This window comes from Cyprinus carpio, chromosome B19, assembly GCF_018340385.1.
Source record: "Cyprinus carpio isolate SPL01 chromosome B19, ASM1834038v1, whole genome shotgun sequence".
Taxonomy (NCBI): Eukaryota; Metazoa; Chordata; class Actinopteri; order Cypriniformes; family Cyprinidae; genus Cyprinus; species Cyprinus carpio.
In genome coordinates, this window is record NC_056615.1 from 13,093,673 (window position 1) to 13,119,260 (window position 25,588).

General features: G+C 35.5%; 1 protein-coding gene across 1 annotated transcript in view; it reads left to right on the forward strand.

Annotated features, from left to right (window-relative positions):
- Nucleotides 1-7,612, forward strand: part of phf14 (PHD finger protein 14) — an 88,297-nt gene extending 80,685 nt beyond the window's left edge. The window contains exon 18 of the mRNA XM_042745919.1: nt 6,686-7,612. Within this exon, the coding sequence (XP_042601853.1) occupies nt 6,686-6,757 (72 nt within the window). The 3' untranslated portion in view covers nt 6,758-7,612. The remainder of the gene's footprint in view (nt 1-6,685) is intronic.
- Nucleotides 7,613-25,588: the final 17,976 nt, after the last annotated feature.

The following is a 25,588-nucleotide window of genomic DNA, read 5'->3' on the forward strand; positions in this document are numbered from 1 at the left end:
TAAAATGTACACAAACCTATCTTTTACCGAAGAAATGCATCAATTTGAAGGCACTTATGACAGTTCTCTCCTGAAGATGATGCAAAAACCCATAAAAAAATAAAAAAAAAGAATTGTATCATAATACCCAGGTTCTGGGTAACACAAAAACTACATAAACACTGAAAAAAATAATTCCAAAAATAACCCAAAAGGTTCAACCCAGCGTTTGGGTTGAAAAAATAACCCAGGATTTTTTAGTGTATGAAAGACTATAAAGTTCAAAAGAACTAGAAATAGAAATATTTTCTAACATCAGTTACTTTCACTTTTTAAATATAATGTGTTCCTGCTGATTAAAAATGAATTTCTTTCAAAAATAAATATATAAATCTTACCAATTTCTCCATATTGGCCATAAGCCTGAAAAGCTGTAATCTGATTGGCTGATTTAGGGATTTCTATCAGTTTTCCTAGAAACAAAGTCATGTTTATATGGAAACAGATAAATACATCTGCTTTTGAGAAGTTTCGGGTTCCAGATTCGTGCCATTAAACCTTTAAAAAATTCAGTTGTTTTATTTGAGGCACTAAACACTTGTTAACTGTTTAATAAGATAATAATTAGCTAATCTATATAAACCACTTTATTTGGTATGTGTTACAGGTAAAATAGTCTCACCATGTCTACACTGGATGGGAGTGACGCGGCGCGACAAAACCTTGACAGAAAACTGCTGCTGCATTCTATTTATGATGTATTGACACATTTCAAATGATTTTCAACGGTTGCTTTGTCACATCCAGTGTAGACAGACTTTAGCCATTGCGGTGTGGTGCGGTGCGGCTTGACAAACTGTCGCGTCTGGTGTACACTCTTAAAAATAAAGGTGCCTCACAGCGATGCCATGGAAGAACCATTTTTGATTCTACAAAGAACCATTCAGTCAAAGGATCTTTAAAGAATCATCTCTTTCTTACCTTTTTATAATCTGAAGAACCTTCTTTCACCACAAAGAACCTTTTGTGAAACAGAAAGGTTCTTCAGATGTTAAAGGTTCTTTATGGAACCATTTAGACAAAAAGGTTCTTCTATGGCATCGTGAAGCACCTTTATTTTTAAGAGTGTAGACACAGTGTCTGTCTTTATTATTTCTGGACAGTGTATACAGTTTTTCTTCATTTTCTATGTGTCATGTCAGACTATTGTTGTGGTATAATATATTCCAGATAAACATGCCAATAACTAGCTCAGAAACAAAGAAAAAAAATGCAGTTGGTCACTTGAAATGCCAGTCAGATGGTACCTCCTTGTTTAAGAAGGGGGTTCTTGGTTAGAAGCAGCTGCGGTGTGGATCAAAAACTAACCTTCTCATTAAAAAATCACAATAACCAATAAAAACCTTCCCACCATCACTATAACTATATCAAATTACACTGACTGGTAAATATTTTTCCACCATCTCTATGAAGAGAGATGGTTAGGAGGGGTCATAAATAATCCCGGGGCCTAATAGCGCTCTCGCTCTCTCTCTCTCTCTCTCTCTCACACACACATCTGCCTGGAGACACCCATTGGTTTGAGCCACAGTGCTTCATTTTCTCTAGATGTCTCTCCTGCTTCCTTACATGCTGCGTGTTTTCATCATCGTTGTGGGACATCAATCTGTCTTCCGCGGAGCGTGCGGGATTGTAGATGCATGCCGACACCTATCAAACGGGGGGAGGCCGGAAAGCCGCTTCTTTCTTTTACACCACATAAAAGCCGTATATAACACACATGCACAAATAAATACAAAGAAAGCAGAAAACGCGAAAAAGAAATAAGTCATACTAATTAGCCCGCTAATACTTTGAGGACTGTGCCAGCTTGATAAAGGATGCTAAAGCTTATTAAAGTAAAAGCAGCGTTGTAAATTTTTAATTCTTTTTTTTTTTATGTAATTTTTTTTTTTTTTTTTCAGCACAGCTTTATTTTAATCCCACTTTATGAAGTTTGCTGCTTGTAGTGTGGGTGGTGGAAAGAAAAAAAAGGAAGGGGCTTTGATTGTGTCGCTGTAAGGCAGCAGGGGTCCCTGACTCAGATGCATTAACACGCCACAGGCCTTGGTTGCCACCTAGGGTCCAGACCACGCTCTTGCTTTTCTTCAGTCTTTCCTCGCTTAAACTCTCCCGCACATTTCTCTCGCTCTTTTACATGAGCTAAGGGGGTTTTTTTTTTTTTTTTTTTTTTCCCTTTTAAAATCTAAAATGCAATTAGAATGAAGAATGTGGCATTTCATTATCATACATGTATAAGCAGTAGCCACAGGGCTGGCTGCTGCATGGAGAGTGAATGGCAGAATGAAGGCTCCAGCTTTCCCTGGAGGAGAGTGATGGAGATATCCCACAAAGCCACTGCCTGTCAGCGTGATCGGGCCCGCAGTGGGCCAGCGTCTCCACCATGTCTCTGCCTCACAAAGCAAATGTCACACTGTCAGCAAAATGAGCACCCTGTTTCAAAAAAAAGAGGATTTTAAATTGAAGCTTTATAGAGTGAAGAAGAACTTCACATTTTGGAATTATTTTGATTTTGACATATATATCTAAAGCATTTCATCTGTTTGGTGATGGACGACGGGTGTGAGTCCTGTTCTTTCATACCCTTTAGCTGGGCTTCTCAAACTTTTCATATACTTTGATTAAAGCAGAACAGGAAGTACCACCTAGTACCGACAATGTTCCCTCCCTTTTTTCAGTCTTTAGCATACTGTCTCTGTTTAAGCCGATGGAGCTAGTCCACCCAAACATGGAAACTGTCATCATTTACTCAGCCTCATGTTGTTCCAAACCTTTATGATTGACTTTGTTCTGTGGAGCACAAAAGTAGATATTTAATGAGTGTTTTTAACCAGATGGTTTCAGTTGTCTTTTGATTTCCTTTGTCTGGACAAAAAATGGGAACAAAACTGTTGTCAACATTCTTCAAAACATCTTCCACAGATGAAAGTCAGTCATAGAGTAAATTATAATTCTGAACAATATATTTATTAATATATTTTTTTTATTTATTTAGCAGTTGTACAAAAACATGGTGTTGTAAGACCCCATGTCAGCCCCTTTTGCAGACCTGTAGGATTCAGACCAGCATCTAAAACCACAAAGAAAAAACTAAAATAATAATAATAAAAACATTTAGTAAGAATTTTAATGGAATTGTCATTATGCAAATTTTGCAGTTCTGTTCAAACGCATTGATACTAAATACATTTTTGCATTTGATCTTAAAAAATTTGGTTACACTTTATTTCAAGGTGTCCTTGTTACATTGTAATTATACATTTAAATACTGAGTAATGTAAATAGTTACATGTACTTACTATATGGTTAGGTTTGGGATTAGGGTTTGGTTTAGGGTTACTTGCATGTAATTATGCATGATTTATTGTTGTTATTATTATAGTAAGTACATGTAATGTGTAACAAGGACAACCTTATTAATAAAGTGTTACCTAAAATTCTTACAGACTTGGCTACATTGACATAAAATCTACTCAAACTTGAGTGCTGAATGCAGTGTTAATGTTCTCAAGTTAAATGTGCTGTATGGTCACAATAACTTTGAAATCAGTAAGTGCAACTGGAAATCATTGCTCAAGGTCTCACCTCTTGCCCTGTTGTCATTGCAGTAGTAATAATGTATAGGATTTACATTAATGTGATCTGTACTTTAGTATTTCAGAGTTTAGGGTAAAGTAAGATGTTATTTTTGAAAGAAATTAACACATTCATTAAGCAAGGATGCAAATCAGCATATTAGAATGATTTCTGAAGGATCATGTGACACTGATGACTGGAGTAATGATGCTGAAAATTCAGCTTTGCCATCACAGGAATAAATTGCTTTTTAAAACCTATTCAAAACAGTTTGTTTTGTTTTTCTTTACTGGTGGGCTCCCTGTGTAGCTGGTGTCCCATGTCTAGCCAACTAAGAACGAAGAAGTATCCAAGAGCCCCAATTTCACCCCGCCCCAGGATAAACACTAAATCACAAACGGGCCATGACGTGTGGGTCAACGAGTAAGCATTTGTGTCCATGTGTGTCCATGGGAGTGGGAAAAAGCTCAATTGAGGCACTCCATGAGACTGTAAGCATGCACCGGACCACCCTCCCCTCTTGTATCCCTTTTAAGTGCTGACTGGCCTGATGATAATGTATGGCACCAGAAGTAATTGGAAAATTGGCAGGCTTGTCAGAGAGATTTGGTGGATGGCACCGGCTGGTCCAGCAGCAAGGTTCATGAGGTGTCGTCCCACCGTGAGATTTATATCGCCACACGGGCCGGCAACGGCAGAGTACCCAGAGTTCAGGAAAAAGTAACTCATTTTTCATAAAGGCCTGGCTGCATATCAAAAGTCATCCATAGACAGAGACAAGACCCATATGGGAGCGACATTGCTGAATAAAGCAAAGCTGTCTGCCCAGATTAACTGCTGAGGCGGCTCTTGAAGCCATATATTGGATGTGTATCACAATTCTGATGATTGTATGTCTGGAAAATAAGCTGGCCTAAAGTTGTTTCCTTATATTGTGGACATCATTACTAAGCTATTACTATGTAATGATTAGGTTATTACTGTGTAATTACTATGTCTTGAATGTAAATGAATTTGGAGCTTTAGGGGAAAATGGATACTTTTAAAGAAGTTGTCGGAAAAATTAAACTGCCTAACATAGTTTTGGTAACACTTTGTTTTGAGGTGTACTTGTTATGCCTGTTACATGTACTGACTATTTTAATAACCCTAAAACAAACCCAAATCCTAACCCTAGCAATATAGTAAGTACTCAGTACATAAATGTATAATTACACTGTATTAAAATAAACCTTAAAATAAAGTAGAATCATAGTTTGCTCTATATATTGAACACTTTCATTACAAAGTTATTACTATGTAATTAAAAGGTCATTATTATGTAATTACTGTTATAATCAGATATGTTTCTATACATGTATTAGGAGCTTTAAGGAACAATAGGCGTTTTTAAAAATTAAACTGCCTAACATAGTTTTGGTAACACTTTGTTTTGAGGTGTACTTGTTATGCCTGTTACATGTACTGACTATTTTAATAACCCTAAAACAAACCCAAATCCTAACCCTAACAATATAGTAAGTACTCGGTACATAAATGTATAATTACACTGTATTAAAATAAACCTTAAAATAAAGTAGAATCATAGTTTGCTCTATATATTGAACACTTTCATTACAAAGTTATTACTATGAAATTAAAAGGTCATTATTATGTAATTACTGTTATAATCAGATATGTTTCTATACATGTATTAGGAGCTATAAGGAACAATAGGCGTTTTTAAAAATTAAACTGCCTAACATAGTTTTGGTAACACTTTGTTTTGAGGTGTACTTGTTATGCCTGTTACATGTACTGACTATTTTAATAACCCTAAAACAAACCCAAATCCTAACCCTAACAATATAGTAAGTACTCAGTACATAAATGTATAATTACACTGTATTAAAATAAACCTTAAAATAAAGTAGAATCATAGTTTGCTCTATATATTGAACACTTTCATTACAAAGTTATTACTATGTAATTACAAGGTCATTATTATGTAATTACTGTTATAATCAGATGTTTCTATAAATGTATTAGGAGCTTTAAGGAACAATAGGTGTTTTTAATGAGATGTCGTTGTTGATGTTTTGTACTCTTGACGCTTTCTGTAAGTAAAGCCATGAATCATCATGCGCTTCTCAGCTGCTTCGAGTGTAGTGTGTGGTCAGGGCTCTGCCATCACACATGGCTGTGCGTAGATGTGTTTATTAACCTTTGGAGGAGGGGATAATTGCATCTGTCAGACTCACTTAAAAGCTGAGATGGCCGTCATTTCCTGTTTGTCGTCTCCTCTAAATTTGCAGGTTGTGTAAGTGACTCTGGCATGACGTTTGCTCTTTGTTCTTTGCTGTAGAGGAATTAAAATTACCATTATTCAGAGTTAAGCGTAGCATGTCAAAATACATTTTAAAACCTCGGTTCATGGGACTTTTTGTGATTTTCTAGCAACATACATCCAAATTAGATTATGTATGCATGTATTAAAATAATACAATGGATACATCCTACCTTTTTTGAGCATAAAATCAACTAAGATGTGTTTTGAGGTGTCAAGCCATTTGGACATTTAGTTGTTTGTGCAATTCAAACTAAAAGAACATTATTATTAGGATATTATTAAATACCAATAAGATGTTTGATGCCAATAAGATTTTATCTTGATCGGTTTAGAATATCTACCTCATTAACTTAACCGCACACTGCTTAAATATGGTTAATACCATACATATGGTTAATATTGTGTACTCAACACCAACACGTTTTTTTTTTTTTTTTTTTTTTTTTTTTTTTTTTTAAATAGCTTTACATTAACAACAACACACATGATCGAATTTGGATATCACAACCGATCCCACAAAAATGTCCATATCGGTTATATACCGATATTGATCGGTACATCCCTGATTATTATGTGTTATGATGTTTTATGTCTGGTAATGGACCCTGAACTGATTATTCAAGCTGAATCATTTATAAACATCTTAAGAAGCAATTTTTAACATAAAATGATTTTTTGTTGTTGTTTTTGTTTGTTTGTTTGTTTTCACTGAATAGGCTAATTTTTATTTATTTTTTTCAGGAGGAAGAACCACAAGAGGCTGAGGATGAGTCTGTGAAAGAGGAAAGGACTGAGCAGGAGATCCCAGACTGAAAATCTCTCAACATTACCTCACATGAAGTAATCATCTTGTCTACACAGTGAGCGCCATCACCTCATTTCCTGCTGAATAGCGGGATGCAAAATAACTCACAAATTAAATCAACAGACGTGAACTGCCACTGCTTCACCAGAATGAAATTTTTCTTCTTTGTTAACCAGAAAAATTATTAAATGACCACAATTGCCAGCTTTAAAAAAAATGTCAATGCTGTGATCTCTATATATTTTTTCAAAGACTCGATGAATGTTCAAGTCCACCGTCAAGAACGCTGCAGCTGATCATGATGTGCATATGAGCTTGTTTCTATGAGTTATTTTTCATACACTAACTAACATTTCCCATGACTCTTGGATGAGAACATGGTATCCAGAGATTACTCAAGCAGTGTTTCTGATCGTATTTTTTATATACAGAGATTGCACACTATTCGTTCCTGTTCCACCATCACCCTCTTTGATTATCAGCTTTATAATATTTGCTTTTGTTTTTATTTCATATTTCTAAACACCAATGCATTATACGCATATGAACTTGCATTGACAGTCAAACTGATAGTGGCTTGTGTTATATAAATAATGCATTACTTCCTGATGTAAGAGCAAAGTCTATTTTATTATTTTTTACAAATCTCATTTTTATAACTACAGTATATTCCAGAACATCCTTTATCAGTGACAGTGTTGTTGTCTGCGCTCATGTTTGGGGCTATTCTCAGTGTTAAACATTATTTCAGTGTGAAAATAGTGGGACAATTCATCTGTCTCAACGCTTGAGTTCAAGACGAGTCTGTATTTAGGTACTTCAAAAAAATGTGACCTTGGTAATAAACAATACTTGTGAATTAATTATTATTATTTCTGTTATTGATGCTAAACAACAGTACTGTAACTTTTCAGATGTCAGTCAAGATAAAGTGCACTTAAGATCTCAAGAAAGAGCCATTCTCAGGGACTAAAGTGCACTTTCCACAAATAGGGTACAAAATAGCACTTGCTTCTTTCTTTCTTTCTTTCTTTCTTTCTTTCTTTCTTTCTTTTTTCAAATGGTCAGTGAAAGAAGGCAATTAAATGTTGATCATCAATCTAAGCAGCATTATTTTAACAATTTTTAAGAATTTGTTGTGACATTTCTACTTTTTTTTCCTGTTTTAATCATTAATTTGGGATTTTAATAGCAATTATCAGTAAACAAGTGTTTATATATATATATATATATATATATATATATATATATATATATATATATATATATATATATATATATATATATAATTTAATTTTTTTAAAGAGATTATTATTTAGTGAGATTATTTGTCTATCTGCCATGAAATTATAATGGACATCATTGTTGAGGACAAGCTGTGGGACGTTACTAAATATTACTTACTAAAATGAACTGAATTATCAATTTAACAGTTTACTTTAGAATTATGATTTTATGATTTTTATCCTTTGGACAGGCCAAATTTTTAATTTTAAGTGGCATACAGATGTGTTTAAATCTGGCTGCTTTAAATGCAAAATTAACTTTATTACATATTATTTTTATCTATTGGTTTGCACACACACACGCACACACACAAAAAATGGAATTGGTGCCTAAAAAGCTTTAAATAGGTAATGGGACATCAAAGTGTACAATATTCTTAGAAAGTGCTGAAGACGTTTCCCAGATCTTATAAAATATCACTGAGCGTAATGATTTGATAATGAAAGTATTACTTTCATCACTCGATAGAGGAGTTCAAAGCTTTTTCTCAAGGGCTTAGTGAAGCTTGCTAGTGGGCAAACCAATAGAAAAGTCTTTATCCAGCTCTGTTGTGTCTGTTACTCACAGTGCACATGTCATTTAACCATTCCCTCACACCACAGGAGCAAGAGAAGAACATTAATGCCATTTTATCCTAGTATCTCATTGCCTCACAAAGCTTCTACTCACCTCACCCTGTCAGGGAATCTTTCCCTGACAGGGAATCCTCGATGCATTCTGACATTAATGCATCGAGGGGTGTAATTCCAATTTGTTCCAAAGCAATGACTAATTTGCCCATTTCAAGGCCGTGCAGGAGGAACCCCTGTAAGGCCACAGAACCATGAAAGACATTATCTGAAAGGCTCTGTTTCTTTCGTTATATTTTTTAAAGGCGAAGGATTTCGATTGATGCACATTGATGATATGTCGCCCGTTTCTGCAGCGGCTTGCGACGGACCCCCTGAAGCTGAGTGCTCAGCATGCAGCATGCAGAGTGTGTCATTAGGGTTGTAATAATGGTAGTGGGTGTGCTTATGTCAGAATGGCCTTCTCTTTCAAAACCCCCATGCCCCCTTCCACAATCTGATTACAACCTCTGCATAATAAAGAGGCCTGTGATGGTGACTTCATGTTTGCTCAGCAAGCATACGTTTTAGCCATGAGAACTCAAAAACTACCATATGCAAGAGTATGTGATGACTTCGCTAGATTATGCCATAGTAATATAAACGCCAGCTGAAGAAACTTGTCGTCATGACAGTCTAAAGCAAGACATTTTCAATCATTTCAGTGGCAGTTGCTTGGTGAGTGCAAGACTGTGATATCACTGGTAAAAAATTATAATAAAATGAAATAGTTAAAGGGATACTCTATGGAAGCAGATTAGTCTCGAATATAATTCACGCAAAAAACACGATTCACACATGCGTAGACAATTTCACATGCATGAAACCTAATTCACGTACACACAAAAAAAATTCACGTGCGTAAAAAAAAAATTTATTCACAAAAAGCAATTCACATGCGCAAAATAAAATTATATATTCATAAAATACATTTCACAAATGCAAAACACAATTCGTAGATATACAACTGTGCACAAAAACCTTTGAATGTTTAAAATGTACGAGTGTCTGAATGTACAAATCGTCATTTACTACGAATCCACTCGGATTTGTGTGTGTGTGTTTTTGAGACTTTCCTGGCAGAGCTCTCTTCCCACGTGGGTCTGTCGTACTCTTTAGCCAATCAGATGCGAGCTTACCATTCAACCAATCATATCATAAGCCACTGAGAGTGCATTCAAGGAGAGTAGAGTTTGCACATGTTCAGATGAAGTCACAATAATGGCAGAAGCTTCCTTTGTTTGAGTCTGCGCGTCAGAAACGGAAGTGCTAAAAATCGCTAAAAATGGGCTTCACTTGTCTCAATTGAGTTCCAATTGGGTCGCTGTGTCCATTTCTTTTACTGTCTATGGGATTACTGATGTAAAGGCTTAATTTTCGTTCTAATTAATCCATATTACGCAAAAGGTGCGCAGAATCGTGCTCCTTGAATGCACTCTCAGTGGCTTATGATATGATTGGTTGAATGGTAAGCTCACATCTGATTGGCTAAAGAGTACGACAGACCCACTTGGGAAGAGAGCTCTGCCAGGAAAGTCTCAAAAAACACACACACACAAATCAGAGTGGATTCGTAGTAAATGACGATTTGTACATTCAGACACTCGTACATTTTAAACATTCAAAGGTTTTTGTGCAGTTGTATATCTACGAATTGTGTTTTGCATTTGTGAAATGTATTTTATGAATATATAATTTTATTTTGCGCATGTGTATTGCTTTTTGTGAATATATATTTTTTTTCACGCACATGAATTTTTTTGTGTGTACGTGAATTAGGTTTCATGCATGTGAAATTGTCTACGCATGTGTGAATCGTGTTTTTTGCGTGAATTATATTCGAGACAAATCAGCACCAAAAAAACTCCATCCCAAAATTAAAATTTTGTCATTATTCATTTACCCCCATGTCGTTCCAAACCAGTAAAAGCTGCGTTCGTCTTCGGAACACAATTTAAGATATTTTGGATGAAAACAGGTAGGCTTGAGACTGTCCCATAGACTGTCAAATAATTAACAGTGTCAAGGTTCAGGAAAGTATGAAAAGCATCATCAGAATAGTCCATCTGCCATCAGTGATTCAACCGTAACGTTATGAAGCGACGAGAATACTTTTTGTACACAAAGAAAAAAAAATAACGACTTTATTCAACAATTCCTCTCCTCTGTGTCTCTCCAAATCAGCTGCCATTAGCTGCCATTTTGGCAATTCTGAGCTGTACGCAGATGGCGTACGCTCTTCTGTATCAGCCACAAGGATACGTTTTTTACGTGTATTTATGCTTTGGTTTGAAAGCAAACAGCGCATCGGCGCAACGCGGCTGACACAGAAGAGCGTACGCCACCTGTGTACAGCTCAGAATTGCCAAAATGGCGCTACATTGATTTGGAGAGTTGCAGAGGAGAGGAATTGATATATACAGTGGGGAAAATATTAATTTGATCCCCTGCTAATTTTGTAAGTTTGCCCACTTACAAAGAAATGTAGGGTCTGTATTTTTTATGGTAGGTTTTTTTTAATGGATAGAGACAGAATACTGACCCAAAAAATCCAGGAAAAGCACATTATATAAAGGTTAGAAACTGATTTGCATTTCAGTGAGTGAAATATGTATTTGATCCCCTACCAATCAGCAGTAATTCTGGCTCCCACAGATTGGTTATGTGCCCATGTGCATCACAGATTAGTCCTGTCACTTTAAGAAGTTACTCCTAATGTCAGCTTGTTAGGTGTAGAAGACACCTGTCCACACGATATGTATCTTCCATTCCAACCTCTCCTACCACCATGGGCAAGACCAAAGAGCTGTCAAAGGATGTCAGAGACCAGATTGTAGATCTGCACAAGGCTGGAATTGGCTACAAGAGCATCAGCAAGAAGCTTGGTGAGGAGGAGATAACTGTTGATGCAATTATTTGGAAATGGAAGAAATACAAAACAACCATCAATCGGCCTCGGTCTGGAGCTCCGTGCAAGATTTTGCCTCATGGGGTAAGGATGATCATGAGAAAGGTGAGGGATCAGCCCCGAACTACACGAGAGGAGCTTGTTAATGATCTCAAGGCAGTTGGGACCACAGTCACCAAGCAAAACATTCCCCACAAAAAAAACCCAAAAGGACTGAAATCCTGCAGCGCCCGCAAGGTCCCCCTGCTCAAGAAGGCACATGTACAGGCCCGTTTAAAGTTTGCCAAAGAACATCTTAATGATTCAGAGAAGGCTTAGGAGAACGGTCAAATGAGACCAAAATTGAGCTCTTTGGCATTAACTCGACTCGCCGTGTTTGGAGGGAGAGAAATGCTGACTATGACCCCAAGAACACCATCCCTACAGTCAAGCATGGAGGAGGAAACATTATGCTTTGGGACTGTTTTTCTGCTAAGGGTACAGGACGAATTCACCACATTGAGGGGCAAATGGATGGGGCCATGAACTGTAAAATCTTGGACGAGAACCTCCTTCCCTCAGCCAGAACACTGAAGATGGGTCATGGATGGGTCTTCCAGCATGACAATGACCCACAACATACTGCCAAGGCAACAAAGGAGTGGCTCAAGAAGAAGCACATTGAGGTCATGGAGTGACCTAGCCAGTCTCCAGACCTCAATCCTATAGAAAATCTGTGGAGTGAGCTGAAATTTGGAGTTGACAAAACGACAGCCAAGAAACCTTAAGGATTTAGAGAGGATCTGTAAAAAAAATGAGTGGATCAAAATCCGTGCTGAGATGTGTGCAAACCTGGCGACTGACTACAAAAAACGTCTTACTGCTGTGCTTGCCAACAAGGATTTCTGCACCAAGTACTAAGTCATGCTTTGCTTGGGGATCAAATACTTATTTCACTCACTGAAATGCAAATCAATTTCTAACCTTTATACAATGTGTTTTTCTGGATTTTCTGGTTGGTATTCTGTCTCTAGCTGTTAAAATAAACCTACCATAAAAAAACCTACCAATAAAAATTTTTTTTTTTGTAAGTGGACAAACTTACAAAATCAGTAGGGGATCAAATAAATATTTTCCTCACTGTGTGTGTGTGTGTGTGTGTGTGTGTGTGTGTGTGTGTATATATATATATATATATATATATATATATATATATATATATATATAATAAGTATATTTATTCAATTTATTAAAGTATTAATATTATACTACTGTATATATTTAAATTATAGTTTTTTTTATTTTATAGGCCTTAACACTTCTGTTTATTACCATGACATCTTTAATAACATATATAACATATATAAATCCATTTTAATTAAAAATAATTTTTTTTTAATCTCCTTAAGTATGTTGTCATATTGTGAAGGAATGGTGTTTAAAAAGATTTCTAAAAATCATCCCATCAACTTTTATACACAGAAACAGATTTTTCAAATTTGAAATGAGCCGCCATCTGCTAATAACACTGATCTCTGCTCTGACAGCCTCCACGTCATTCTCAGTCTATCACTCTGCTTCTAATATTTCTGCTGAGGGAATTAATTCAGTAAAGATTCACTTGTGAGGCAGCACGACATTTCAATCAGAGTTCTGAATATCCACAGTTGTTCTCGCTCCTTGTCCCTGGGTTTTAATTGCTCCGGATAACGCTTAAAATAACATCACCTTGGTATCTAAGCACCGTGTGGATGACCTTTTCCAGATGGTGTACTGCTGTGACATAGTCATTTTCCAGCCCTTAATGTACTCAGAGAGTACTCTATTCAGAGGGAACGTTCACAGGGTGCTAATCTCTACCTCTCAACACCTCGTTCCACACGTAGTCATTAGGGGTGGGGTGGGGGGGGTGGTCTTAAAAGGGTTCCTGACACACTGGAGTTAGACATGTTAATAACTCTCATTTCAAACTGACTGGGAAATACTGTATTGAAGATGACAGTGTAAAATGTAATGTGATTTTCTGTTCTTTAGGGTTTGTAGAGGTTCAGTCTTACATTACGAAGGTTCTCTCTGTTAAATAAAGCAGACATGACAGCAATGGGAGTGTTTTTAAGCTATTAGGTAATTGTTGCCTTTTAAGATGCAAGAAAAATAGATTACACCAGTGCTGAATTATTCTGCCACAAGTGAAGTGTACCTCCAAGTCAGGCATTTGTTATTAGGACATGTTGTGCATTCAAGTTGCATTCACAGATGTCTATATGCAGATTAAATAATACATATCATTTCAAGACTCTATATACATTATAGATCAGTAGTGCTGTCAAACGATTAATCACGATTAATCGCATCCAAAATAAAAGTTTTTGTTTACATATGTGTTTACTATATATGTATTATGTATATATAAAGACACACAAATTCAGTATATATTTTGAAAATATTTACATGTATAAATTATAAAATAAATAACAAATATTTAAATTATTATTTAAAATTAATAAAATAAATAATTTACATTAATTTATATTTATATAAATATATTTTATATATAAACATTACACACACAGTACACACACATATTATGCAAACAAAAACTTTTGGTAACACTTTATGTTAGGGTCTCTCAACTAGTTGCTTATTAGCATGCATATTACTAGAATATTAGCCATTTATTAGTAGTAATTAAGTACATATTGATGCCTTATTCTACATGACCTTACTGAGGGAAAAGTTCTAGTTAATAGTGAATAAGTGTTCCCTATTCTAAAGTGTTTCCAAACTTTTATTTTGGATGTGGTTAATCACGATTAATCATTTGTCAGCATTATAGATCAGAGTTTTCTAAATGATTCTATAATGTTTATGTGCCCACTTGCAAATACAAATCTTGGTCTTTCATGTGCTTCTAAGTACTACTTCTTTTTCATTTATTTTCATATTTTTAGTCTTAATAAAATTACTATATAATATATATATATGTTAGACTTTCATTACTTTTCAGAGTTGACAGCTCGTCTGCATTGAAAAGTCCTGTCACAAGCACACTCATTAATAGTCACATAGGCCAAAGAAAGTAAACATGTCCTTCTTTCATCTTTGGCAATGAGCCTGATTGCGGTGTAAATTAGTTTGCTTGTGAGTGTTGACTGCTGACCTGAAGGGAACAAAATCCTGTGGAAATCTGAGTCAATGAAAAAAGATCCTTTCATCTATGACACTTCATGCACCATTCAGTGGCCATTATACTTAAAACTGGCTTATCATATATCCTTAAATAACCTAAGAAATCTAGATTCAAAAGCAGTGAGTAAATATGTTTAATGGCTGCATTTATTTGGTCAAGATTGCATTTATTAGTCACATGATGCTTCAATATGCTGATTATCAATATTGATATTTGTTGTACTTGTAATACTTTTTGGCAGAATTGTTTGACAAAGGTTTAAAAGAACAGATTTATTTGATACCGAAATCTTTATAACATTCTAAATGTCTTTACAGTCACATTTGATCAATGCATCTTTGCTTAAAAAAATAATAATAAATAAAAATTGAACAGCAGTGTATATAAAATGTTAAACATTATTTCTACTTCTCTATACAAGTACAGTACATAATAAATCTATGTTTGCATGTTTACCTTTTTTGATGTTGCTTGTTTGGGTTACAGTTCAGTTGCATTCAAAACACTTAAACTGTATATGTGCATGTTTGCATTTGCCAAATTAATTGATGTAAAATATACTGATGCTTTCAAAGAGTCACAAATGATTTCAAAGTGAATTATTGAGGTCACTTACAAATCCCCTTCTGAGGTCACACACTAAGATGGCAATAATTTGTAAGGGCATTAATATGGTAACTGATGATGTCGTCTCTGACATCAACACAAATCTCTCATTATTGCTAATGCAAATGTGATTTTTAATACCTTGACTTAACCACTATTATCCATAAAATATTTCTAACACGACGAGACTAAGTAAGAATACTAGCAATTACACTGCTCTCACAGATGAGGCAATAAATGTATGAGGTCATCATAAAGACACAGGTAAGGTAATCCATTAAGTTCTCATTTATGACAGATTCTGATTTGTCAATAAGGACATTTAGCATTTAAATATTCTGCATAATTATGATGAATTGTATATTTGAGCATTATCCCTGGCAACAAGTGCTCTAAACTGTTTAATTTCTCTCTTGTATCACCAATGTCTCTTATATTATAAAATATAGGATTACATTAACCGTGCACAAATGACATCTGAGGCTGACATAATTCAGACAGGATTGTTAAATAATAACATTGTAGCATTAAAGTATCTCCTCAAATCCCCCCGTTCCCCTCCCACCTCAAAACCCACACCCATAGTCAAGACACCAAGGTTTCTGCTGTCCTTGGTCCCTGTAAAATTTACGCCCATATAAAAAGGTAAATACCCTGCGAAGTCTTACTGATATAAGCTACTGATCGTCTCCCTATTACAGTTTTATGAACTGTGTAATTTAGATGGACCCAGCATGGCTTCCTATAACTCCCTTTGCTCCTCCCAGTCCTCTGCGCTGTCTTTACAGATTGCTGATCTCAAATGCATTATCTCTTTGACGGTACACACAGTTTAAAGGATAACATGCATGAAGTCCTTACTCCCGTGATAAACAAAATAGAATTTACTGTTTAATCTTAAATAAATGATTTCCTTTTTCTAGAATTTCCAACTGGGGTACAGATAGAAAGGCACTTTTAACTGTAGTGGATATATTTATTAATCATGTAGTGTCTGTTCTCTACGAACGCATCAGAATTCTGATACAGCGGCATCCCATGACTTTTTCAAAGCAATAGAGGCAAATGTTGTGATTGCTGTTGTGAGAGCTATTGGATATGCAAGATAAACCATTATCTAAAACAAAATGAAACTAGCATGAAAAGTTGATTGTTTAAAAGACCAAAGGTCACAGGTTTTGACCTACTTGACTTTGATTTCAAATTTAAATGATAAAACAGTGAAAATTGAAACATTGTCTAATTAGCACATGACTTTCCAATTACAAATAAATAAGTAAAAATAATAATAATTAAAAAAATATATAATAATCCTTTTTGTTGCAAACTTATTTTATAAAAAAAAAATCATATTAAAGAAAAAATTAAGAAATACTAAGTGCTGACTTCTTACAGTATTTTGCAACCCTATCATCTATAATTTTTTATTAACTTTTAGATAACATTTAACTATATTCAAACATGCCCCAAATTTTGTCAACAATGCAGGTAAAAAAATTGCGACTGTCATATGAAATGAATAGAAAAAAATAAATATTAAACACATCCCTTAAAATAAACATTTAAAAAAATTCCTCTTCTCTCTGAACATTTTAGAAATGCAAGAAAATTTGTGGAAAGCACCATGCAGATGTTACACGTCCTGTAGAGGACAGAATGAAAAATGAGTTTTTAACTGTGTGATTAGTCAATAATGGTGGTCAGTCATTGACTGTTAGGCTGTCCATCATTGTCTCAAGCAGGAAACGTTGTCTTCTTTGTGTCTCATAAAACAACCGTCCCTCAAGACTGTCAATACATGAGTCCATTTTCTCCCAAAAGCAAGGACATTGTCTTCTTACACTGTGTCACAGCACTACATAATTCTACACCTTAGCCTCCTTCAGGCCACAGCTGACAGTGACACAAGTAAACAGCTCAAGGAGACAACTTCCTTCAAGGGAACAAATTATTTTTTAAGTCTTTTACAAAAGGCACATACAACACATAAATACACCGGATATTCTTTGTTGGTAAACTACCAAAAACAACCAATCTCTAAGTAACTACAGTAGCTTATTGTTTTACAATGATGTATCTGATTTGTATTGTACTGTAAATAAAAAAGTGTTAACGGTGAAAAAAAATCAAGATGAAAACGTAATGTTTTAAGGACATATATTCTTATGCAAGTGTATCAGTAGTTGTAGATTTAGTTAGAGTTTTAGTCTGATTGTTTTGTTTTCATTCGGGTTTTAAATAACTAAACTAAAATATCTAATACAAAAATACAAAAAAAAAAGAAACAAGCCAAACCAAACAATAAAAAAATTGAGTTACAAACTGAGGCTGTATGCTGCTGCTTATCTTTAAGCTGAGAGGCACTCACTTTATGCAGAGATGCTATCCCGCTGAGCTCACAATGTGCTGCAAATGCCAGATCTAATGCATTCTGCATCTGTGCCGCATACGACGTAACATTAGGCTACTTGCCTCTCATGCTCTCCCTCCTCATCATCCATTAAGCCGTGAGGGGAATATCACTACTTGGTGAAGCATGTAGCGAAGATACCATATCTGTCAATAATAGAGCCTATATTTTTATGATTTCAAGATTGTAACAACTGGACCTTTTTTTTGCGTGTGGCATGCCTATTTAAATATAAATAACTCAGTAACTCTGGGGTCCAGGTACAGCAAGATTGTTCTAGGGTGTTTATGTAAAATTCAAGAGAAAAAGTTAACAGTACAACTGCTTTAAAAAAAGAAAGAAAAAGTCTGTAAAGTCCTCAACATTATAATTTAAAGGGGTCATATGATGTTGATAAAAAGAACATTATTTTGTTTATTTGGTGTTATGAAAGGAGTTTATGCAGTTTAAGGTTCAAAAAACATTATTTTACACATACTGTACATTATTGTTTCTCCTCTATGCCCCGCCTTCTGAAACACATCGTTTTTTACAAAACTCATCGGTCTGAAAAGCGAGGTGTGCTGTGAATGGCCAGCTATCCAGTGTGTTGTGATTGGCCGAATGCCTCAAGTGTGTGACGGAAACAGAGGCTTTTGTTGCATCCAGTTGGGACATAATTACAGATTATAATGACTTATACTGTCTTTTTCAGGTTGTGTTGCATCGCATTTAGGGTTAGGGTTAGGATTAGGTTAGGGTTAACCCATGTCTGCATTTGTGATTGGACAAACAACAAACAACAAGCGCTACTCTACACTGCTCAAAACTGTGCGTTTGAATCATCAGTGGCAAATCCTTTAAATATGTAAATGTATTTACAGACTGTGAGTCAGAACAGACAAAACTGTATCCAACTCCCACCACCATTAAAAAGCCAAACATAAAATGCGCTGCACACATCTGAATTTGGGTTGAGCTGTTCTGGAACAATGTTGTAAATACAACTTAACCACTGATTTCTAGTTGTGTCCTCTTTTGGAAGGCCAAACAAAGTATTTTCGCTTTCGCAACGAAACACACAGCGTCTTCACAACATGGTAACAATAAAGTTATGCCTTCTTTCTGTGCGTGAACATTTGGGCGGCGTTATGCAAATCTTCCCACATTGTGACGTAGAGATGTGGGGGCGTGTTTAAATGAGGCATTTTAGGAGGGCATGGACGGGTCTTAACTTTTATAAAGAATATCTCTTTGGGTTTGAGATTTCAGTCTTTGCAATTTTAGGGATCCTATTCACAAACAGCTCGTAACACTCCACAGAGAAGAAAAACTTGAAATCGCATCATACGACCGCTTTAAGTGAAAATGTTTATTTTCAGGTTTACATCTCTAAAAATTCTATAAATGTACGTAGAAAAAAAATACATTTACAGATATTTTAACAATCTGCTTTGGCTTCAGTATAATAACAAAACATTTCATTTAGCATTATTTAATCTTAATACATAAAAAACGTTTATAACTTTGGCAACAAAAAGTTTGAAAATCTCTGAATCAGTAGTTCTTTTTTTACTGTACATACTGAGTTCAAACATTTGTGTGTGTGTCAATAAATATTCAACAAATAATACATATTTCTTGAACACCAAATCAGCATATTTCTAAGAAGACCAATTTCTAAGACTGGAGTAACAGCTAAAATAAATTAATTCAATTAAATCCAAAGTTTATTTCTATAGTGCTTTTCATGATACAAATCATTGCAAAGCAACTTTACAGAAAATTACGTTTCTACAATATATTTAGTAGTAGCTTATCAGACATTAATAACATTAATAAATTACACTACAAAAAACAAATTTAAAATTGTGATAATATTTCACATTAATACTGTTCTTACTGTATCTTTGATCAAATAAATGCAGCCTTGGTGAGCACAGGACACTTACAAAACATTAAAAAAATCTTACCGACCCGAAGGTTTTAATAGTATAGTTTAATAACGTGGAATAGTGATCGACATGCACTTACAAGTAACTCTGCTTTAAAGTTGCATTCAAAATCCACCTGACTTCAAAATTAAAAGGGGAACTACTGTCTGGCAGCGTACATGGTTCATACATGTTCCACCTAGACAAAACGCATTATGTTTTCAATTGCGGATAATATGAGCATAACATTTCCCAAGACTCCTCAGGCCTATATTTGCAGGAATGCTCCATTATTAAATGGCCGCAGTGTTCTAGCACTCCCCATGACCTGCCAAGGATAAAGAATCTGTTTACTGTAAATTGCAACCCACTCCCCCCCAAATACCATCTGCCACTTAGAAGGCCGCTGTGTTAGCGCTGGCTAAAAATAGACCTTCTGATTGGCTCCTAAAGGGAAAAAGGCCCACACCACCCAAAAAGCTTCTGGATTTGATGGATAACCCAAAAGAACATTGGCACGGGGTCGCCATCATTGAAGCCGCCTCCATCTAAATCATTTAGCTAATTTTGTTATCGGGGATGAACGGGAAATCAGAAGATAAGCGAATGACAGAACTTTTTTTAATCTCCACAGCGCTCTCTAGGGTGGGTTTGCCGGCCCAGCCACCTGTAATTGGCTTATCCTGCTTTCTCTCTAACTCTGTCACCGTGATTTGCCAGTTTGGTGATATGAGGAGACAGAATAAATTCTAACATATATCATATATTCTGAACTTTATTCAAACAGTTAAAGCTCAACACAGATAAGAAATAATGACACAAACCCAAACACCATGGCTCCCTGCAGTAATGGCACAAAACACACTGGCGTTTATGGGCGAAGTGAGAGCGCTGCAGTCTTCTTCTTATTTCCTAGGAGACTGACTCCCCTACAACATCTATTTACACTCGTCATACTGGCTATTTCAATAAACACCCAGAAAAAAGTCTGTAGGTGTAGCCATGCTAGCAACTGAGTATAGGAACTCAATATTTTCAATGGCATTGGCAATGAAAAAAGGTGAAATTTAAAAATACAGATCTATGCTACTATACCTCATCCAATTCCCAAGACATTATGGATAAAACCAAATGCCCCATTTATGACGTCCAGAACACCATATTTTTCCTTTATCGTAAAACAAAGCGCTTTCACCTCTTTCCAAAACAACACAACTTTAAAGTAAGACAAACACAATATTTTCAAGATAAATCAGACTCCTGCTGCATCTATAATCGACTGCAGATGGCGGCCGCACCTTGGCATGGAGATGTATTTAAAGGTCACCAGTGGTTTTACAAGAGCCATTAATGGTGCCGCTGCATTTGAGTGAATCGGCCGATCTGTCAGAGAGAGGCTTGTTTATGAGTGCTTGGTTGCCCCCTCCTGTCCTGCCCGTGCACAGAGCTCATTCCAGTGGCCGTAAAAGTCCACAATTGCTCCGATTCATCAAAGAATTAGCAGGAATGTGACGGCTCTACTGAGGTGCTCTTAACTGATCCAGGTGCAGATAGCAAGAAGGGGCATGTAAGCTGTTCAAATTAGCAGGAATCTTGACATGGCAATAGCAGAAAATAGTACAGCAGCACTGGATGATGAAACTATGCACATTGGAAGATATAGCATATATATTGTTCAAAGAAGTTTGGGGTCAGTAATACTTTTTTCCATTTGATGAAAAGATTATATATATTATGAAATATCATTGCAATTTAAAATAACTGTTTGCTGTTTGGATATATTTTAAAATGTAATTTATTCCTGTAATGGAAAAGCTGAATTTTTAGCATTATTACTCCAGTCTCCAGTCACATTATCCTTCAGAAATCATTCTAATATGCTGCTTAGGCACTCAAGAAAAAACATTAAAAACATTGAATATTTTTGTGGAAAGTTTGCTACATTTTTGCATGATTTAAAAAAAAAAAAAAATCAAAAGAACTGCAGTGATTTGAAAAACATCTTTTGTACTGTCACTTTAGATCAATTCGATGCATCCTTGAATAAATGTATGACTGATATCATGATCAAACATATTACTAAAGATAATATGTTTACTTAAGATAAAGGGAAATGTGTTTGGAGTACAGGATCACTCTTATAAAGTCAATTTAACATCATCACTTTAAATAAAATCACAGCATGTAATTCTTGTTCTAGTTGTCACCTCAGAAAGTCATGGTAAGCACTTTACTTAAAAGTACATTCACTTGTGCCTCAAATAGGTTATTAAAGTTTCCTAAATGTGTATTCTCAAAGGATTTGCATTATGTACTAGCACAATTCACTTCATTTAACAAAGTTATCTATAACCTGCAAACCAATTAAAGTTTGTAGGGTTTTTTTTTTTTTTTTTTTTTTAACCTTAATTAACCCGTTGCAGTGATATTTATCCATGGAAACAGCTTTGGTCTTTCTGGTTGAAAATACTTTATTTGGAACAATAGCGCCCTCTCCCACCAAGCAGCTTGTTCTCTATAAAGGGCTCATTCACCCGAAAATTTACTCACCTCCACCTCCAAACCAGTATGACTTTCTTTTCTCCGTAGAACACACACACACACAATATACTATATATATTATCTAAGAAAGTTGGTAACCAAACAGTTTTGGTGACTTAATAACAAATATATATAACATTCTCAGATTCTAAAAAATATCTTATGTTTTGGCAGAAGAAAGCAAGTTATACTGCAGTGAGTCTTTTATCATTTACGCACTCTCATGTTGCTCCAAAACATGTTTTGGAGCAACATGTGAGTGTGTAAATGATAAAAGAATTTCCATTTTTTGGATAAACTATCTCTTAAAGTTATATCACACAAGTAAGAGTGCTGTTCCTACCAAGCGGCAACCTCCCACAGGTGAAGCCAACAAGGAAGTGACTAAAACTGCAATTCATCGACTGGCCGCTAGAGTCTGGCTCCAAAAGGGAGTCAATCCCAAAGATTCCCCCATGTTAAAATGCCTAACTTTATAGCAGAAAAGAAACAAGAAAAAAAAAAAAAAAAAAAAAAAAATAAAAAAACCCTTTACAGCCTGGTATGAAAAATATAGATTTTGGTCTATATAGCTAATTTTGCCCTTTATGACAACTGTGAGGGGGGTGAATTTTTTTTTTATATATATATCTGTTTAAATTATATTAAGCCTTAAAGTTCTGCATAATTAAGGCCGTGACCACTTGAGAGAAAGGTGGATTGCTGCTGCTGACACTGCTGTCGAGTGAAGTGGGCGTGGCTTCAGCAACCAGCTCCCGCCTTTTTGCCCATTTTCAATGATCCTGGAGTGATGCACTGGCAAGATGGCGACGGCCCGCTCCGCCCACTTTGAGCTTCAAAAACGTTCTTCAGAAAACTACGGGTGACGTCACGGACACTGCGTCCATGTTTTATACATTCTATGGTTCCTACAAAGCAACAGGAAATTTTTTAAAAAGTGGGATAATGCATTGATAAAACTGTTCAATCAAAGCTAGATTGATCAATAAGTACTCACATTTTAAATACAAAGTTACCAGTTATTTTGTTTATTTTCCAAACAAAATCACAGCAGAACCAATGCGTGTCTCTCTAGTGGTGTTTGGTTCTTAAAGTTTATCAGTCAGGGTTTTTAAAAAAATCTTTAGAGAAAAAAACAAAAACACACAAAAATATAGCTCTTCCAAAACACACAAAATACACACTCTTCCACCACATAACACAACAACCAAACAGAAAAAAATTTGCACACAAACCTGTGCCAGGTCTTAAAAATGCCAAAACGCAGCAGTGCCCTTAACACACGCGAGACCTTTTGCTGAGATCTTGCTAGATGACTCAGAAACCCTTGCAATGGGAGTTAAGTATGAATAGTAATTAGATATTACATATGCTTCAATTGTTCTTCTCATTTGGTAAATTATTAAATGTAAATGTAAATTTAATATATAATTTGGTAGTAAAACATAAAGTGTGAAGATGAGTATGTGTATTTGGTACAACATTTACAACTGCCTTTTATCGCTTAATTCGAAGCACCACAATCACAAAATTGTGTAATCTGACTACTGAATAGACATTTAGAAGTTTATTTTAAAATCCAAAGTATTAAAATCACAATAAAGTTCTGCATTTTTTACAACACTATAAAGGTAAGTGTGTCTCACGCCCACTTGAACACTTGGGCCAAACATGGGAAATATGTCATGTACGTAGACAAGTGTGGGTACAAGTGTGGCTATTTGGACAAGCCCAAAGTCTCTTTTTCAGTCCTGATTAACCAATGAATTGGTTGAATGAATGAATCAACAACTTACTCATTAAGAGTCAGTTGCCATCCCCTACAAGCATACCGATGTAACCTGCAGAAAGAGTAACTAAAAAATGTCTCCACTAATGAACAGACTGGCAGCCTGTCTAAAACAAACACAGACATGCAGTGTGATACAAACAGTGAAAAGTCCTAGTGCTGTCAGACTGTTTTATCAGCACTCTTGGAGATTTGTTGACCAGAGTTAGCATTACATGATGTACTATATTGTCAATAATAAGCTGGAGGTCATATGAGTGAGCAATATTTTTTAAATGAAAGCAGTGCTGTTCAGAGAAAGGGAGGCATATTTTGGCAGACTTGAAGCATTAGCATCCTCTGGAACTCAGACAATTGGTTGTCAGCACCTCATTGCAATGGTGGGGCTTGTGTTGGATGATTCTGCTTGACTGGCATGCAAAGCCCATCACTCTCACATCTGAATTGCCCATGATAAGGCTTCATTACCATAAGTTTATTTTCTCCTATTAAGGTGGGCTGTCTAAAACAAAGGCCAGATGATTATTTTGCTTGATCATTGTACCATTCAAAGCGACCGATTTCAAATGAAAGGGAAACAATGGGCTTTCCCAGAGGATCCCGGAGGATGACATGAATACAGTAACAGGACTGGTGACACTGACGCGAGATCAGTGCGGCCAGGCCTGACAGTACACCCATGGGACGCACAAGAGCTCAGAGACACTGAATCTGAGCCTGTCAAGGCTGTCTATAGGTTTGAATGGCTGCAATCCACCAAGGATTTTGCATTTCAGCAGCCCATCACTGACAGACAATAGCAATGTATTTGGTTGCTGGACAACAATATGATTTGTGTTATATGTAATAATATATGTTACTAATACACTCATGTGTATTGACAAGAAATGGGCGTTTTATGATTATTATACATCTATAAGAACATTAAATTGCCTCAAATTATTATAAATGCTTTCGGAACGTGTTTTGGATGCTAGTTCCCAGGATTGAATGCTGGTGCTTCCAACAGATGTCTTAAACCATATCCTACTGTAAGTAGTTGATACATTAATTTCTAAGACCTCTAAATTGTAGACTTTGCCGAAAAACCTATTGCACACAATCTACTACATGCCTTCTGCCCTCTGACTTAGCGAGTAAAAGGCCTTTTAGTATAATTCAAAAACTGTCCCACTTCAACTTGTGGTACATGTGTCTCTTTGCTGTGAAACCTTTATTGCATTTTATAAAGTTGTTTTGCAAGAATAACTTTTATATTGTTAGTAATATTTCAAGATAAATTTACTGGACTGCATATACTGTAAATAACTTTACTTGATTATCCATACATCAACTTTTAGAAAAGAAAATCAAATATGACAAGCCTTTTATGAAGGGAGATATAGAGTGAAAACTAATATGCATTTTATGTAAGTAATCTGCTATGCTGTTATAAAGATTTCAGTGATTTACATTACAAGCAATCAGAATTAAATCTTACTTTCTGAATCATTTATTTATTTCCTTTTTTAGCTGCATATTCTCACTGTATCATACTTTATGTACGGGCCATAAAAGCATATCAAATATGATAATTGTCTGAAGGTTCCAATGGTTTCAAACCGTTTA